Source organism: Vidua macroura, chromosome 2 (assembly GCF_024509145.1).
Source record: "Vidua macroura isolate BioBank_ID:100142 chromosome 2, ASM2450914v1, whole genome shotgun sequence".
Taxonomy (NCBI): Eukaryota; Metazoa; Chordata; class Aves; order Passeriformes; family Viduidae; genus Vidua; species Vidua macroura.
In genome coordinates this window covers 79,636,890-79,657,125 of record NC_071572.1, presented here as the reverse complement: position 1 = coordinate 79,657,125, position 20,236 = coordinate 79,636,890, and the positions used below count along the sequence as shown (strand labels likewise).

The 20,236-nt window shown below is 38.5% G+C and overlaps 1 protein-coding gene across 1 annotated transcript in view; it reads right to left on the bottom strand.

Moving 5' to 3' along the window:
* Positions 1-20,236, bottom strand: part of DLG2 (discs large MAGUK scaffold protein 2) — a 985,470-nt gene that overhangs the window by 297,010 nt on the left and 668,224 nt on the right. Inside the window, exon 12 of the mRNA XM_053971598.1 lies at positions 5,345-5,514. Coding sequence (XP_053827573.1) covers positions 5,345-5,514 — 170 coding nt within the window. The remainder of the gene's footprint in view (positions 1-5,344; positions 5,515-20,236) is intronic.

The following is a 20,236-nucleotide window of genomic DNA, read 5'->3' as shown; positions in this document are numbered from 1 at the left end:
AAACAGCAAGATCTGAAAGCTCTCACTGTTCTCTGAAATTGGGAACTAAATAATTGGGGTTCTTTGTTTGCAAGAAGCCCCTTCTTTCATTTTAAGTGCCGCAGCTATTACCTGAGATTAAAAGGTAACTTTTGACTTTGCTTTGCTAGATAAAAGTCAGAAGTTTATTCCTTTCCTTACTGAAAGCAGCACTTTTAAATATTTTTTTTTAAATGAACCCTCTATTCAGCTATTCCGAATTGAACACCTTTTTTTTTTTATTTTAGCAGACATTTTGAAACACACATCATTGAAGCATACTTTTGTGACTATTACAGTTGTCACTGCAAGCTGGGATACTATCCATGCAATAGGACACACAAGACATTTCCAATAAAGCCATTAATCCAAATTAAAATATGTTTATTCTCATGAAAAAAAGAAGCATGAACCTCTAGGAAACTACAAGCAGTAATGGACTGGAGGACAATTCAGTAACAACCCAAGATAAATCTATAGTGAAATCATACCTTATATTGATGGTGAAAAATCTCTGCATCTTCTCAAGAAAATCTCATAACTTACCAGAGAGCTAAAAATGCACAAATTAAACCATACTGATTCTTTTCTTAGTACAGTAAGAAAGCTTCATTGCCGTCCACTGACTTTATTCAGTGACATCAAGAATAAAACAAATAGTTACGGGAAAAGAAAATCTACCATGTGCCACAGAGTCACTTCAGCACAGAACACAATGAAATGGAAACTCTGGAACTGGTTATGCCCAATGACGTAGTCTAACATTTAGACAGATATACATAACTCTCAACATAAATGAGCATTATGTCCTTTATATTAATCCTATTATATTTTTGCATATTTTATTGAGACATCTGGTTTAGGAGCTTAGTCTTTGCTGATTAAGAAATTTAAGATAAGAAGAATAGCCATCCAGAGGGAGATAGAGAATGGGGCTGAACAGTGCATTAATTTTTAATCTGAAGCCCCAAAATATGATCACACTCCAAATGGATTAAAAGAAAAGCTTTGATATGGCCCTAATTCTGAGAGCAAAAAGAGTAGAGAATTAAGTGCCTCTAAACATGCTTTAGTGCCCAAAGCTGTGTGAGGTGGACTTCCTAAGAATGTGTCACTGGTTGAATTCATCCGGAATGAGCAAAAAGTATGCTTTTAGAAAACAAAAAGTGAGAGAACTGCTGGTGTGTTCAGAGCCTTTTCATCAAAAATATCATGAACAGAAGGGCAGCTCCAGTCATCGTGGCAAGATCCTGACACAGCTCAAACACTGTAATGATAGGCACTATTATCATGAAGGGTGTGGGAAAGTAATCCTGTTTCTCTATGACTTTATACTCAAGTCACCAGAATATCCAGATAAGAAAATTAACTGTACTTTATGTTGTTCCTTTTTTTTGGGTGTTTTTCAGTCTGACATTTTTCCTCTGAAATTTCCTGCTGTTCTGCTTCACATACCCTGAACTTCATTTCTGCAGTTCTGATGTCTTTTAGGACACCACATTTCCTACAGAAGTGAGGTCAAAAGTTTATTATCTGATCCGACAGTGCTGTAGTTACAAGAATCCTTATTTTCTGCCCCCCTTTTTCCCCCTTCTGGTACATTATATCAGAGCTTAACTTATCAGCTAGGTAGGCAAGTAAGTAGGTAATATTTTAAATGACCGCTGTGTTTACCCAAGTTTCTGACTGCCACAAAATTTCTGCAGTAGCAGAAATACATTTTTCTGCTGATCATTTAAAAATGAAATTAAAATGAATCAGGTTTAATTTCTATCACTTGTGCTTGAGCATACTAATTGTGCATCATCATACTACTCAATGCTTCTGGGTTTAGTAAAAGTATATTTGGAGCATGAAAATCTTGAGGTCAGTGGAACTACTTTGGTTTAAAATCCTCCAGTCAAATGCAATGAAATGGGACTGAGCACTGGAACCCCTGAACAGTGACTGAAGTTCAAAATTCACTGCCCATACACAGTTCTTTGCAGGGTCTTACAGGAAGCAAATGCGTAAGTTATATTACAAAGGCAGACAGCACCATTAAACTGCTTTGCTTTGAATGCCTGCATTTTGCTCCCCAAGAACAAACACTGAAGTGTGTGCAATCCATTCTCATTACTGCTAGTCTTGTTTCAATACACAGCAAGAAAAGCATATTACTTAATGACAGGATTTTCAGTAGTGTCTAAATCCCAGTGATTTAAATAAGAAAGCTGCAAGCATATCTTTCCTCTGTTACAGCTGTCAGCCACTGTAGAGATGCTGTCTGCTAAAATCTGCAGTGCCCTGGGAGTGACTGAAACAAAACATCTACTGTTGGCAACTCAATCCTTTGCAAAGCCATAAAGTGAATTGCATACCTGCCTGAAGAGACATGCAAGAGGCATACAAAAAACAATCTCCCAAGCACATGAAAGAGAGGAAGAGCCTGCAAGGATGACAGTTAGCAATTACCTTCAAGACACAGACTGTGGCTATCTGCCAATATTTGCCACCAGGTGTGTCAAAGTGATGATCAGCTTTAAATGCCTACCCAGCTGAAGCTCTCTTTGAACCCTTGATTTTCCTATTACACAAATAATTTGTGTCTTTGTTTACCTCCTCCTCCCAAAAATAAAACTGAAGCGTTACAGGTTTAGCACATACGACAACAGGAGAGCCTTTCTGTAAAGCAACAGGAACAACTGCATGGGGATCTGCATTCAGAAGGGACCTCCTGGCAGCACAAGACCATGCCCTTCCCCCATCACACACTCAAAGCCATCTCCAGACAATGCTTATTCAATATCTGATGTTTAAAATACATTCACCAATTAATCAATGTCTTCTATGTGGTGGTTGCTAGCCACAAACATTAACACCCATTAGAAAAACTCAATCTCTATGGACTAATAACTTGTCAAAGCCCTCATCCTGAATATCTCAGATGAAATTAAAATGACCTCTACATATAAAGCCTTGCAAATTTCCTTCTTTACCAACTTCAAGAGCTGAAAGATATAATCTACTACACATAGGCAAGTTAGGGATCTCTGAGTTTACCTGTTATTAGGGATGCCAAGACTTGCTTTCATGTGGTAAATTCTCAGGGCAGTAAGGAATGAACTCAGTAAATGCTGGGTTATATACTGACAGAGACAACCAGGAAAAGAACTGAAAAGATATTTGCTACTCTGAATTTGGTCTGAAAAACAGACTTACTTTCTTTATTAATTTTGTGGGTAGGAAAGAAGGAATAGTGTGGAAGCTACTGTGTTGGTTTTCAGATCCTGCTTTGGACACCAAAACATCCTAATTTCACTCTGAGAAGTAAGAAACACTGTTTATATAAATACTAAGTGGTTCTTACATTGCATAGTAATGGTGTGAAAGACCAGTTCACAGACAAATCACCTGAAATATGAGGAGATAAGCATCACAGGTGTGACTACAGCCAAGAGTCATGGGTTTTATTCTCAACTTCTGCTAAGAGTTTGATGCCTCTCAACAGATAATTTTTTTCATGGAAGATTTTGGAAAAAATAAAAGGAAAAATGCTCTATATTTTAAAAATAGTATTGGTAAGTATTTTCATCCCAACTATAAATTATTTCTTTTCTTTATTTTGCTTTTTTATCTGTAGAACACAGAAAGTCTAACAGAGCAGGCTTCCTTGCTGCCTGAATTGTGAAGTTTTTTGCAGAAAAGTTTTTTGCAGAAAACTAGCCCATCAAATTATTTTTTATCCATGTTTCCAGATAACTATAAAAGTGAAAACATAAAAAATATATTCAGCTTAACAATAAAATTAATTATTTATAACACTTATCTGTAGCAAACTTCATCTAAGAATATAGATACAAAATCATATTTTCAGCAGGAAGCAGCAACAGTTCTAAAAGGCACTTTTTTGGTATCCATTCTGTTTCATGAAAATAATTGTAAAAAGAAATAGTTACAGGCATACACTCAAAACAAATACGATGCAAACCCATTATTAGATAATGATTGCCTTTCTTGCCTGTTTTCAAAATGTAGCAAAAATTTGGTCACGGTGAATAATTTTTACTGCTTCATCACAACCAGAAAGGACAAGTTAATTTTAGTTTCTTTAGCCTTAGGTCTCTCAAAATGACTATCACATCACACACTTAGTTTAATTCCAAATCTTTAAAAACACTGCCTGCACTTCTATCCTGAATTCACATGCATACAAAATACCATTAGAAATGCTTTTCTGTTAGAAAAACAATATAGCATCTTAATTGACCACAAGAATGCAGACTTTCAGGGATTTAACATCAGATGCATGCTTAAATTTATCTCACTCTTTTCCAAGAGCAGAGCATAATGAATACACTGCAGTGTAAAAGATTGCACTGTTTTCAGTGTTGCACTATCTTTTTTGAGTTTTAGAGGTCAATCTCAACAATATGTCTCAATATATTAAATATACTCCACTACTGCTACCAAAAAAAAACCCTATGGAGAAGCATACTATAATAGTACATGAGGGGACATGTAAGGTAGAAAAAGCTGCAGATTATTCACATAGATAAATTAGGGAGAGTAATCTTATGTGCACTACATACATTAAGATATATGCAAATGTCTTCATTTCATTTTATATATATATCTAAGACCTGCTTATGAAATAGCTATTATGGATCAAAAAAAATGAACTGCTGTTCATTCTATTCACATGTACTGTGAAAATGTGCATTTTCTTTGTCCAGAAATTAGCTACAAAGAAAAATGCTTCTAGAAAGGAATTTGGCATTCTGTTTTGTAACCATAAAGTCCTGCTGGAAGTGCTAAAGTTCATTTAGACTAGTGAAGGTTTTGTGCTAGATTTCCACAAAATTTTGTTGAAGAATAAAATAAAATTTTTCTATGGATCTGGTTGATATTCTTGTCTTCATGTTCTAAAGATAACTAGAAAAAGCTGTAACGAAAATAGAAGGCAAGCTGGATAATCAAAATGCCTTCTGAAAAGAGGAAGAATTCAGAAACTCCACATTCAACAGCACCTTGAATCAAAGTCAAACATCTGAGCAGAGGAACTTTAGAGGTAGTAGATGTGCTGCCACATAGTATATCTGTGTGTCTTTAGAAGGTAATGAGACATCTCTGCGGTAAACATCAAATGAAGCAAACTCCTTGAACTCCTTCACATTTCAGAAAGAGATGTAACCATGAATTCAAGTTCTACCAGCCTAAATGAACTACATTTCAGTATTTGACAGGTCAACCAGTTAGTAAATGAACAAGGTCAGATGCCATTTAAGCTACAAGAGAGGTTAAACACCAAGTTTAAAATGGAAGTCTTTTTAATTTTCTTATCTACCTTTCGGTCCTTTGAATAACTTGATCTCTACGACGGTCTCCAGTATAGGTCTCCTTCGCCGGACGTACAATCGCACTATGGAACCAGCCTCCTTCAGGGCCTCCACGGCTTTGCTGTGTGAGACTTCCGACACGTCAACCTCGTTCACTCGCAAGATGCAATCGTTGACCCTACAAGAAAAACAAAGAACCATAAGTGCTTCAGCTGTTACTTTAGACCAAACAAAGTTTTGTCAGCAGGGCTGTGAAATGAAGATGACTTCACTGGGAATCTTAGAATCGCAGAATACGATGAGCTGGAAGGGACCCACAAGGATCATCAAGTCCACATCTGCCAGATGACAGACTTAATGCAATATGCTTCACAAGCAATGAGACAGAGCACTCAGTCCTTCCAAAAGACACACCTGATTCAAACTGGAGTCTACCCAATCGCTCACACCTACCGTCCTCCTTCATAAACTGGGGTTACATGCACCATAGTGATAGAAATAAGTAATAACTTGTCTTTACAGATTTCATTAAAACAGTTTTAACTAAACAATATAATTGCTTTAAAACACTCACGCTGCATGCTATTACTACAGACCATAGTAAGGACAACTATAGCTGCTCTTATGGAAATCTCACAGTGTGATACAAAAGCTGTCATAGTAAAAATGCTGTCCTACAAAAAGCAGACAATTTAAAAGAGGATGTTTGATGCTAAATAATTTACTCAAATTCTTTGTTTTCAACACTGACTCTAGGCTACCAGATCTGCTGTATGGTAATCGCATTTTCTTTTTTATTAGAATACTACTAAAATTCCCTCATATTCTTACTTTGAGCATTTACTACAGTATCTGACAATGGACAGATAATCACCCTCAATGTCCTGGTTAGATGGAACTATATTGTCCTTATCTGACAGATTTGTCCTAGTTGGAAAGGAAATCTACAACTTAAGAGCAGTAAAATCTATCTCCAAAGCAGCACACTAATGACTTAACTACTGGGCCATCCTTTATTTGCAAATGAGGACAAGTGAAAAGAGCAAATTCCAAAGAACTAGATTAATTGAGACTCTACAGCTCTTGTGCAGTACATTTGTTGTGAGATGCCTCTAAGTATTTTGGGTACAATAGAAAAAGGCATATTGTAAATGAATGTGTTCTTCTGCACGTCTCAAAGGATAATCAGTGAAGTAAATGTGGGTTGCTAAAAATATTCCCCATTTTTGATATGTTTCTATACATAAATATCAACTATTAAATGTGACTCTTTACAGCAAAAGAACACTTGATCTGGATATTGATTAGGAGTCAGCACATGGTGAGAGAATGAAACTTTACCTAGGTTTATCAGAATTCTGAGAATTTAGGATGGTTTTTGCCATGTTCTTGTCCTGCTGCTTTTGTTTAAAACAAACTCAAATCAAAATGACAAAAAGAACAGTTATTTGAAACTAGTAAAACATGAAAAGGACACAAAGCCCATGCTTCACTCCTGAGCAAAAGTACTGTATCACAAAGTTTCTAGATATCATTCAAAGGTCAGGTTTGGTGGTTTGCTCTAATGCTGGATATTTCCATGGCTGGGAGGAGCTTTAAGCAACCTGGTCTAATAGAAAGTGTCACTGTCCAATCTTTAGGGTCCCTTCCAACCCAAACCAAACTGTGCTGCTATGATTCTATGCCTTTCCACACCTGTAGGCTTTTTTCTTCCTCATAAGGAAGTTAATTTTTCATTTTTTAATAAATGAATACAATATTCAAGAACATGTATGCACATGCTGCAACAAAATAAACCTAAAAGGATAATAGGAAAAAAGTCAGTAAACCCAGTTTAAGAAAATTTTTTCAGACTATTAAGTACATGGTCTTACCCCTCAGGGAAAAAATTATTCTGCCCTTGCAAGTAGCTCTCCAATGCAATTTCCTGGCTTTATGTTCACCTGGCAAGTCTATGGCAAAATTTTATTTTTGTGATTTCTTTTCTCATTTATTGCTGGATATGCCCTATACCTGTAAGTTAGTTTCAGATGGTGACAGACCTGTGCCCAGGGGAAGATCTGCCTCATAACACAAGATAACACAAGTCCAACAGAAGAGATTCTAGTAGTTTCATCAATACATACAATAGTAGTTGTATTGTCATACAATCAGGGAAAAGTTTGGCTTGGGAGAGACCTCATACATCTTAGATTTTTAGGCTGCCAGTGCACATTGCCAGGTCATGTTGAGCTTCTCATCCATCAATATCTCCAAGTAGTGGAGGCCTGCTTTTAAATATTATGCATACACTTAATTTGATTATGGTCTGTAGAATCCCCCAACCAGGTAACAAATTAAAATGAGTTAGGCAGCTCTTCATATAGCACACTGCCTCATGTAAGTTTTTTAACATAATGAACACATCCTACAAAACTTTTGTAGTATAAATTCGATATGAAGCACCCTAGATAGTTAAATATAGAACACATGCAACAATCATGCAAAACAGTTACCGCTGATAAAAGAAATATCAGAGATACTTTGTTAAGGGTGAAGGTCAGGGTCTCAGAGGATTACCAATTGTTGCTGCTATCTTCAAAGCAGATAAGGGCTTATATTAAGGAAAAAATCCTATTTTTAACTTCATTATATCCATCTGAGTTTGATTTTTACTGTTATCAAGAAACTGCAGACATCCTTGAGAAGCCAATAAACGCTTCAGTCAACTTGTAAGTAAAGAAGACGAGTACAATCCTTAGGCGCTTACTGGACATATAGTAGGTGACAACTGATAATGATCATTCTGTTCCCTTTTTCTGTGCAATATGGTGCCCTGGAGGGAAACCCAAAGCAGCGTGGCGTGGCAGCTAAGAGCCCCAGAAGACCAAATGGTCCTGCCAAAACACATTAGCCCACTTGCAGCTCCATAACAAAGCTAACTGGAACTAACTATAGACTGAAGAACTAGGGAATAATCTGTACTCCGTGGATCAACATCATGATACCAAATCCTGTAGTAATCCACAGGTCTTAGCTGTCATCCAGACACCTCCAGCTAAGTCGTATCAGTGGGACAACACTGCTTTCCAGAAGTAGGGTTACCATGCTTTCCATTGCAGAATGGCCAGCATTCATAGATTCTTTCTACCCAAAGTTAACTGATTTTTTTTGGTTGCCTGCTCAGAAAAACTCAAATTGAGATGGAATTTCTTTATTCAGTCAGAGCATAGAAATCAAGGTAAAAATAGTTATAATGGGAGAATGAGTGCAAAACTATGGAATATCTCAGGTAGATATACACCTCCATATATCAGTACAGAGATATCAGATAGGCTACAGAAGACAAAGAAACACTAAACTTTCTCTTTATCCTTTGCTCCATTGTCTAACCTTTTTTGCCTAAGCTTCCCTACAAAACTGTTGATATTTTCTTTCTTCCAGAACTCACAAGAGCACAGCACTTTAAGCAAGAACACAAGATTCTAGGCTGCAAGCTGAAAGGATTATATGTTATTATGTTGTATTATATTATATATATATATATTATGTATATATATGTTCTATTATGTTATTATTATATGTTTTTTTTTTATTCTATACACACCCTTCCTATTCCATAATAACATAATAACTAAAATTTACAGCAGATGGGGTAAAAAATGCACATATTGATACTGGGTCATATAACTTCCTCTGAAGAGGAATAATATTTTTTTTTAAATTTCCACTAAGAACTCAGAATAAAGGATATCACATTTACTACAGCAGTCTTCAGATGTGTCTTTAAAATCACAGAATACAGAGCTAACACTAAATGCCAATGACATGCATGCACCTTGGGGCATAGTTTCCTTATGTATAATGATCCTTAGAGACATGATCCAATTTCTGTAGCAAATTCATGTATACTCTTAGACCCCTTCCTGACTTCATAAAGTAGTATAAAACTACTTCTATGTCTATTCCAAAAATAAAGTGATAAAATTTATCAGGGGAAGAAAATTCCTGTCTCTGGAAGCTGGAGGGGAACTAGTGCTTATGAAAAATGTCTGAAGGTAACAGCAAATCCTAACTTGAAATCTGACACTTATGTGATTTATAATGAAATTCCAAATACCTCATGGTGACTACTGAAAATACTACTTGATAAAACTTATGATGGGGGGGAGGGCTTTGTAACTTAAAAATGACACAGCAGAATTAGAACCAAACTTAATAATAATTTGAAATCCTAGGATTGATTTTGATTTAAAAATATGTGGAAATACTGATGCAGTAAAATGGTAAATCCAACTGTATTTAACATGAAGGCACTATTTGAAGTATTGAATCTAGCCTATGCTTCTAATAAGAACAGAATTATCTTTAGTTCTGAGTAAAATAAATAAGGACTAAACCCACAATGTTTCATTTCTGAGAGAAAAACATCATCGTTCAAGCCTCTGAATCAATGACATTAATCTATTGCACTGAAATAAATTCAATTCAATATAAGCTTTTCCCCAATGATACTGGCCTGGTGTCATCCCAACTCTTTGTGTGCAACCTCCACCAGGTTCTTCGTTCATAGTCTATAAATGTAGGATTAAAACCTCACCTGCATCCTGCTTCCTTTGTCTCCTCTTTACAGTCTAAATGAGCTTTCCAGAGGAGAGTCTACACTTTCTTGGCTCATCTCAAACAGGAACTAGCCCTCACTGCAGCCCCCAGGCATACTCAGCATAAACATTGGATAACCAAACAAAGCAGTCTCCTGCCTGTTCCTGGCTGCACTTGCCCTTGCAATAAGTCTTCAGAAGCAAGAGTTGAAAGGCAATCACCTCAACCAAGCACAAAGGCAGCTGCCTGTGCGTGTGTGTGCAAAGACAGGAACTAAGCTCTTGCACAGCACCTCCCTAAGTAAATTCACCCAGGCAGATGCTTTCTGCCCTTGCACTGGCAAGCCAGTTTCAGTGTGTTGGCCCAGGGAGCCAAGAGGCTTGTTGTTAAAGGTTGGTGGACGGCTGAGCTAACAAGCCTTGCTGACAAGCAGGGTGTGCTTGCTCAAGCCTAGTGCAGTGCTTCTGCAGCCTCGCAAGTCATATCAGCAACTGGAATGATTATCATCCCAGAGACTTAAATAAAAAATAAAAAAACACCTCTTATAAAATGTTTCTCTTTTAAGTATGTGTGCAGATTTTACTACATTATAATGGAAACCCAGTCTGTCCTATAGCACAACACCTGCATTCATCCCACAGCCTCCAAACCCCATAAGGTTTTGGAGGGCAACCTGAATTTGTGTTGGTTATCCCCACAGTTCACTCCTCTGAATTTTTTCAGTATTTTGGGTGTAGAAAATAGCCATTTACCCTTCCAAGTGAAAATGATCTCTTAGTGGATTCCTGCCTAAATGGCAGAAGGTCAAAGACTTGGAAGAGCATTAGCAAAAGCCTACCTGTGTGGATTCAGCTCACTCCCTCTAGATCAGGGCAGTCCCAGTCATTTTTCCCATTTCCATATCCAGGGACAGGCTAGCACTAAGTCCTACTTCTTACCCTCCCAAAGTTTGCATGAGAAATAAAACGTACAAGTGACATTCCTCCTTTGTATAGCAGGAGTCTGTCTAGTGATGGTTTTGGAGGTAAAAGTGCCTGCTATAATGCAGTCAAGAACTTCAGATCACATCCAGGGAGGCTATAGGTCCTACCACCATGATCTGGTCCTACCACATGCAGGTGTCCTATCCGAGGACTTAGAGCTTTATTTCACTTCCAGAACAAAGACCAAAGCTCAAACTGTCAGGAAATAACTCAGATTTTAGGAAATACTTCTGAATTTCAGAATATGTTATGCTTGAGATGACTGTGCTTCCATATCCTGTTAGAGACATGACCTTGCTGAGACCTGAGACAACCAGCACAGCCACAGAACTGTCAAAAGACATTTACATTGCTTGTCCTTTGCTACTGCTTTAGTTACCCACAGATTTTTTTTTTTTTAAACAGCCTCTTAATGAAATGCCAGTGTATTAAAGGGCTTGCATAACAGTCACTGAATTTAAAACCCAAGTGCCTGGCTACAAACATCAGTAAAAATATTAGCAGAGCACTTCCTTATCATATATGGCGTCTCTTTATCCCTCTCCTTGTGTTTCTTTTATGACTCTAAGTTCTATTTTTGAAGTTGTAAGTCAGAAACAGACGGCATACTGCACTATATAATTAGGAATGGAAAAGTCCCTGTAGCCTTTAGACTCTTAGAAGAAAATATATTTAGAAGCTTGAATATATTCCTATTCACACAGTTGCAATAGAGGATGCATCAGCATTTCCTTTTTTCAAATCTCTCTCTTATTTTCTTAAAGGCCTTAAACTCCAGGCACAAAATTGGCTAAAAAGCAGTTTATTTATTGTTTAAAGACTTTGGATCCCTTCTGCACTCTACTCTGCTTCTGAGAACTTCTTGGACAAAGCTGGGGCTCTCTTTGAGTTAACCCCTTCTGCCACTCCAAAGAGATCCTTTTGTCCTTTTAGGTGGAAAGTCTTTGGAATGCCTTTATCAAAGGGTGCCTGTTTTTGGGAGTATATATAAATACACATATACATATATATGTGTGTGTGTGTATGTATGTATACACACACACCTCTCTGCTGAAAATATTCCCCAACCTAATGTCTGGAATCTGATCTCAAAGACACATCATATTACATCAAAACTGGCACAGACAAATCCCATGCAGAGACATCCAAGCCAGCACAGACACTGACAGAGTAGATCTAGGGTAGAAATCCAGCCAGATCAATATCTTCCATATGTCAACTGCCAATTACCACAAGTAAATGGCAATATTAATGCAGCTCTGCAATGCTGAGCTCATTTAGCACTACCTTGAGCTCCTGCACATCCTGACATGCAGTGATTGATTTCAAGAGGGGATCATTAGTGGCTCCCAACAGGAACAGAAGAGAGCAGTGACAAACCTTTAGTACAAAACCCTGTTCAGTAGATTAAAACCTTGGCCCCTGGTAGCGGGATTGCTGCAGGCACACACCAAGGCAGCAAGGCAAGACAGCCAGCAAGAAGACCTGCACTGGAGCTGTCCTGCTGAACCTTTTGACCACATCCCTACCAAACACCCAGTGGCTCACACAGAGATCCAGCCCTTGGCCAAATGGAGACAGTGCTGCCCCATGGCCAGAATGATCCCACTAAAGCAAGCTTGGAGCTAAAATGTATGGAGTAAGGTGCTTATCTAAAAGATAAATGTTATATGAAGTGATAAACCAGACCAGGGCTCCATCTAGTCTGGGGATTCTTTCCAACCGTGGCCTTTAGCAGATGGTAAAGGAAAAACATTAACACAATTTTTTACCCAGAATACATTTTCAGCAGTTGGACTTTCATGAGCCAAAAAGACTTTTTTTTCTTTTTTCCAATTAATATCCCTGGATAATTTATTTTACATTAATTTAACCTTTTTCAAAACTCATGAAAACTCAACATCCCCAGTGTTTTTTATCAATGAATCTCACAGCTTTGCTACCAGTTAAAAATTCTCCTTGTGGTTATTTCAACCTGCTGTTTATTAGTTTCATTTAACATCCCCAAATCTTTTTGTTAGGAGAGCAAACATAGGTTCTCTGGTCATCATAATCTCCTACATATGACACCTGATTTTTCATCCTAAAAGGCCTTGCTAGACAAGCTCTTCAAGCCAAAGGCATATAGCTGAACTACCAGTAACACTGATTTAATTTCAGAGATGGAAACACCACCACTCATCTTTCTATATAACTGAATGCCTCTTGGCTGTAGCACCTACAGATTTACAACAGAACTCTGAAATAAAATGGGAAGTCATCCTTTTTTTCTTGACAAAAATGGCATTGGTTTATGCTGAACAAATTTTCCAGTTAAGCAAAAAAAAAAAAAAAAAATCTAATAAGCTCCAAATGAAAACAGAATTGAACAAACAAGATTAGGCAGTCATAGAAGCAAAAATCAAAACAACAATCTGCTGTCTCCAATGTCATCTCAGAAAAACACTTTCATTTCCTGTTTCCATCACTGAAATACTTGCACTTTGTATAATGTAATGCTGTCTTTAGATTGCAGTCTTAGTATCCCATTCCTAAATTCTAAATCAGCTCCTCAACTGGGGAGCATCCTGCTCCTTTGACTTGATGAAATCTTTACATACATTACAGAAATTTACAAGAGCACATAGTGACAAGGCCAGAGGGTAATAGCTTTAAACAGAAAGAGGGTAGATTTAGATATTGAGAAGACCCCTTGAAAACACCCTTTACTGTGAGGATAGTGAGGTGCAGGTTGCCTAGAGAAGCTGTAGATGCCCCACCCCTGGAAGTGTTCAAGGCCAGGCTGGATGGAGCTCTGAGCAACCTGGTCTAGTGAAGGTGTCTGTGTCCATGGCAGGGGGATTGGTACTAGAGGGTTTTTGGACCTTCCAACCCAAACCATTCAATGATTCTATGTGATGAACGCTAACAACCATAGCAATGTATGCAGGTCCATGTAAGATTGCTGCTGAGCAGTCCTCAGGGCATCCATGAAGAGGGGACCCTGGTCCACAGCATCTACCTGGCTTTCAAAACACCACATTCACTACAAGATTGCTCTGGCCCAAGTAACCTTTACTTGTCTTTAAGGAAGTGAAAGAACCTTGAGAGGAAACATTGATTTCACAGCCTCTTCAGTTTGGTGGTCTTACTACTCTGGAAGCAGGAGCCTCACATTCCCCAGAGAGAGGACTGTGAATGCAGGTTCCCCTGGAAGGTGATTTTTGCCACTGCTTTTGTGAATGAAGGCAGCCTTGATTTGCTCTTTCCCTTTGGCACTTGAAAGCAATTTGGACCTAATGTTGTACCAAAAAAATGTTTGCTCAGCTTCAGGATAATATTCCTAAGTCTTCTTAGACCTGGAATTTCAAGATAGCAAAATTTATACAGTGATGCAGCCCAGCACTCCATTGAGAGATGATCGCAAGGGCAATGCAGACTTAAAAATTAGGTTATTTAAATTACTACAAGCCAAATAAAGAAACAGTGTAATTTAAATATGTTGACACAAGCACTGAAAACTTTTAAAAATGTACTGCTGCCAAATGTGCTAAGTATTTGTATTTCAAATTTTTGATTAAAAAAAAAAATGGTAAGGAGAGTCAAGGCAACTTTTAGCGGTAGGAATGAATTTGTTACCAAAATATAAAAACTAATACCCATGCAATGAGCATTCATATAATTTAAGAAACTTCAGCTTCAAATAATAATATTTCTTATGAAAATTATTGTAATAATACGTCACACTATTGATTTCTAAATCAATATTAAATTTTGAAATTTGGTAAAATATTGACTTGGTATTATTTCAAATCTACTCATAAAGAGAATGCAAGATGGTCAGTAACATTAAGGTGCTAAAAATGTCAGTAAGTTCTAAATCAGCTCCAAATGTAATTCTCTAAATCCTTGCCATTGGAAAAAAAAAATACAACCCATGCAGATAAAATTTCTCATCTATCTACTTGATGGCTGAGCCAACAACAACACTAAAAAGAAGTGCCATTCTTACTGTGTCTGATAAAAATCAGAGAGGTTAAAAATGTTTCACATAAAATTCCCATGCAGCGCAAGGAGAGAAGCAAAAGCCCACTCCTGATGTATCTGATGCCTCCCAGAAGAGCTGCATCTCCTAATGCACACTTTGAGCATGGGGAGTAGTTATTAACTAATGGCAGCTCATCTCACAGGGTGTAGTTATATGGGCTTGAGGGGAGGAGCAGCTGACACCCATTCAATTTGCACACAGACTCAAGCATAAACTTCTAGAATAAAAGTTAAGTTTGAGTACATCTACAGCAGGAGAACCTCTTCTTTCATCATTTATTTTCCTTTACCACAAACATCCTGAAAGTAGAATGATATCCTGTCATTGTATAATGATTTTGGAGGTACAGATGTTCTAAATCATTTATAATGAAATTATTTTTCTGTGCCATCAAAGTCTCAGTTATTGCTTGGCCAGAATAACTCAAGGCAAATTAACTCTCTTGCTTGGTAAGCCACACCTGTAGTAATTTTGTACAGAGTTTATGATCTTACACTTCCCATATTATTCATTTTAAAATGTCCTCTGCATAATTAGCATCCTCTTCAAACAGAGTTTGGGACTCCAATACACAAACATACGTCAAGGTAAAGCTGCTGGGTTGGAAATGAACCAGACACACAAATATAAAAGACAAATCAAAACAATTGTCCAAATGTAGAAGAAAATTTTGCACTTTGCAGACCTGATTCCCACCTCAACTTACTGGAAATGAAGCACGACTTTACTAAAAGCAAAAGATTTGAAGCAGTGCAGCATAGACACAAGGAGACTGAGGCCAGAAGCTCCACCAGGTAACACCTAGAGACACTGCCCAGCCAGCAGCCCCAGCCAGCCCACAGCTGTGTTTAAATGTCTGTGTTCCATGGCAAGTTCATGGCAGCGGATGGCTGAGGAAGCAGACAGGGAAGCATGGGCAGGACAGGGCAGGAAGGTGAGGGGGCATGCAAAGGGTGGGCAGGATGCTGGGACTGGTAGGGGCTCTATAAGCATTCTCTTAAATGGGCTCAAACTTGTACCAAATTTTCTTTATTAACTCTCGAAAGTTCTATAGGAACTTTTTCTATTCCCCTCTCCCAAAATATTTTCCCACCCTGCATTTCTTCACCCTCTATATTTCTCATCCAGCTCAATCCTCAGTTTTGATATCCTTTGCTCTTACCACATTTTTCCATTCCTCTGTCCGTTCTCTAACTCCCAAGTTATCCTCAGTCTCTCTGCGTCTCTTCTCCTGCCACTGCCATGAACGATGCTTTCCTTCGGAAACTACTCCTACTAGCAACCGAGTGCTGGAACTCCCAGTACATCCAGCCCCTGCTGCTGGCTCGGCTCGATCCGGGTGGCTCTGGCAGCCTCTAATGGTGGCCAGAAGGAAAATTGCTGCTCACAAGACAAGGAGTCATATCTGCCTGTCAACAGCTGAGGCCGGAGTGGAACAGCGGAGAGGTGAAGGATGAGCAGAAGGAGGTGTAGGTAGCTGTGGGGTGTTGTGAGAGGAAGGTTGGGATAAAGGAAAGGGAAAGAAAACAAATCTCTGTAAAGCCTAGGATGAATGAGGGCATCAGGAAGCAGCCAAACTCCTCCCAGCTGCAGGGCTGCTTGGCAGGTACAGGAAAGTGCCGCGGGCCAGGCGCTGTAGGTGTGGTAGAGGGCAGGGACAGCTCTGGCTTCGCAGCCCTGACTTACCCTCGGAGCCCTCTGGTCTGGCTGTCCCCAGTGCCACGGGGGCTGCAGGGCCCAGAGGCTGGGAATGGCAGCACTCTGGGCCAGGCTGTGGCATGTCCAGCCACAGGACAGCCGAGGTGCTGACTTGGGACCAAGGTGTGCTTTGCCTGCTGAAGGCATTGAACTGCTCAGCTGTTCCTCAGTCCAAGTTAAAATCCTCCCAGCTGACACCAGCAGAGTCTGCAGCGCGTTCAGGTTTGTGCAGGAAAACCAGTTACAACAGATAACCCAGGAGGCAATCCCAGGTTCAGGATTTTTACAAGTACTTTTCATCTGGGGCTCTCAAAGGGCTTTGCAAATATAAACTCGTTTTAGCTTCACAACAACCCCCGTGAGGCAAAGATAATGATCACTGTATCCATTTTACAAATGGGGAAACTTGAGCACAAAAGAAGAAAAGTGTTACCAAAGATCAGGCCCAGCAAGTTGAGCACAAAACGAAGCAGCACTGTGCTTGCACTGACAAGCAGAAAACCCTCCCTCCTGCTTAGGTGTGATTGGAATAGCTATTCCCAACATAGGTGCAGCCAAAAAATGGAGGAGGACAAAACATGTTGTTCAAGTTCAGTAAGAACCTCCACCAGCTTTGGAGCATCAGTACCATTAGATTGCATACAACACAGCTGCAACTCAGAGTAGGGTGCAAATAGGTACCCCACAGAGGAAACACTAAGCTTGTTGTTTGTGTTGCTATGATTCGGAGTAGCACACAGGATGGCATGACATGAGCAGCACATTGAAACAAAGTTTTCCTACATCTTGCAAGCTTGACACTGAAACTCCCATATTCTGGGGAACCCCTGCTCTAACAGCTGCAATAAAAGTGGAGTAAGGAATGTAACAATGATGATGTACTGCTAGAAGATATGGCTTGGCTAAAGTCTGAAAGTCCAAATTCTTTATGCAAACCACAGCCAGCAGTTTTGACACAGTATGAACTGTCTCACCATGTACTAGTGGTTTTGGCTCTCAGAAACAATATATTGACCAAGTTTTTTCTTAGAAGATTTAAAATAAGATCTTTGCTGCATAAAAGGAACTTTTTTTTTTTATGGTCACTCAAGTCAGTTTATTTTTTTCATCTAAAATATAATTTTCAGGTTTCATGAAAATTGAAAGAAATGAAAAATTCAATGGCACCCCAGAGTGTTAAACCTGTTGAGTACAGGAAGAGATGTGATATATTTTTTCCTTGACTAATACTGGAGTCCACAGAAAGCTGATGATTTCTAAGGTATGCAACCACAGAAAGCTTCTTCCAGATAAATTGTCACTGAGCTATTTAAACTTGTAACTGCAGTATCAGTGCAAACATGTTGATGAAATAATCACTTAGATTTGGCTGCATGGTGCTGTTCTGCTACTGCAGAACTCTGGAGTGACTGTAGTTCAGGCAGGATGAGTAATAAAGGAACTCTTTGGAGAGAGACCTGTTAACCAATTCAGTACCGTTGCATGGAATTTCTAGGGCATTGGGCTTTACATAAGCTAGACTTAGTACCATGCTAATTTGCTTAAGTGTTAGACATAAGCAGTGCAATTCAATCAGTGGAAAACCGCTCAGAAATGTACGGAGGAAGGTACTGATGCTTTGTGTTACAAAAGAAAACTTCTATAAAAACGTTCATCGCTGACGTCTACAAAGAAGTTCCTAAAATTCATCAGTTTCAAATACCACAATCCAGAGAGGTACCTTTTATTGCTCATCAATGTCTATTCTCTTTGCCTGACAATTCAGCTGTTAAAACATAGTTTTACTTTCCTTGTATCTCATAAAAGAATTTTTAAAGCCTACCACCTTATTTTCAAAATAGGAAAAGCATAATATAAATAATGATAAATAATACAGTATAAACCAATTCAGAGACACACTGGGGATCTGCAATACTGAACAAAGAATGCAAAATTCACATAGGAAAAAGAGAGAAAGAAGAATTCAGCCAACAAAAAATGAAGTGGTGCAGACAACAGAGAACAAAATTACGTGGTCCAATATTCCATTAATGATAAGACATATAAGTTCTTAACTTAAAACGTGAACCATGGTAAGACATGTTCAACTTTGAAAATAACGTATGAAAATCAGATTTGAATTTTGTGACCTGCCTTTTTCATGTAGATCGCCCGTGGTAATGCTTTTTTTTTTTTTTCAATTTCATGGTAACTCAAAAAAGATACACACAGCTACACAGACAAACAGAGTTAATAAGATCAAATTTCCTAACACAAACCAGGACAGAGTGAACAGTCAATAATTCATGATCTAATTTATGACTGTCTGCAAAGCAAGCATGTTTTGCCTAATAGGGTGAATGCCTCTTTATTAACTTACTGCTAAATTATGTACTGAACTAATAGCATTGTCAGAGGCCTGTAAACAGTGCAGATATGAATCAGTGTTTTGTGGCAGCACCGTAATTATAACAACATCCTGAACAAGCTGTGTGCCATTGCAACGCACATAGACCTGGTACCGATAGGCTTAGTACAAGATCAGAAGTTAACAGGGACTTAGCTAATCACAAAACTGACACACTTTTGTTTTGATATATAAGGATGGTGGAATAAAGCCCGTTCCCAAGCTGTATTAGAGGCACATGACACGCTTGTAAAGAACCTGATCTCTCCTGGGAAGGGCTCTTCACATTCATCTGAAAAGGCCTCATAGCATCATTCTCAATTCAATTTTTAGCAAGCAATCTAAAGCTACAAATGGACACCAATGGGCAACAACTGTGTGCCTGCTGCTGGAAAGATCTGAGCTTCAGACTTTCTCAGAGGTAAAGCACAGCCCATAGGTGTCTGTTATCTAACCAGCTCTCAGGTGGGGACTCACTTCTGCTTCCTCTCCTCCCTTTCTTCTTTCCTTTGAGTTTCTCAGGTAAACCGCACACAATAGCAGTGTTTGTCAATTCCAGTTTTCAATCTTTGAAGTAACAGCATGAAATCACCATTTTTCCTCTCTGTTTCATTTTAGTGAAATACAGACTTATGTTAAAATTTTGATCAGAACAAAATCTTTTATTTATTTTTTCCCTCCACAAATATCCATGAGAAAGGGTTTTCAGAGTTCCTCTCTTGCTACATATAGCTAGCTAAATTTATAATCTTTGACACTTCACAGTGGGTTAGTTGACAACTGAAGAGAACACCAATCTAATTTGTTTAGAGCCTTTGCTGGTAGGCATTTAACAGAAGCCTTTAAGGCACAGAAACATGAGAGAAGGAATCTATTCCAAGTTTTCTCCCTGATTTACTGGATTACTAAAGGCAAGTTATTTTGCTTCTTGTCTCGTGCCATTAGCACGTGTATAACGTTCTTTTCCTCACACAAAATCACTTTGAGAGCAGAGGATAGGAGTGAAATCCAATGGGGAAAACTGACAGGGTGATGGTAGAACAACACAGCATGCCCAAAAAATGCTGCAGCTTTACAACACAAAACCTCCTAGCAATGAGTAATTAAAGAAAAGGAAAGATACATTAACTAAAGAAGGAAGTTCAATGCATAGCCTTAGAACATTTTAACCTATGATACTCAGCTAGCTGGGGGTACCAGTGCTGTTTCTGATTAGTCTGACAAA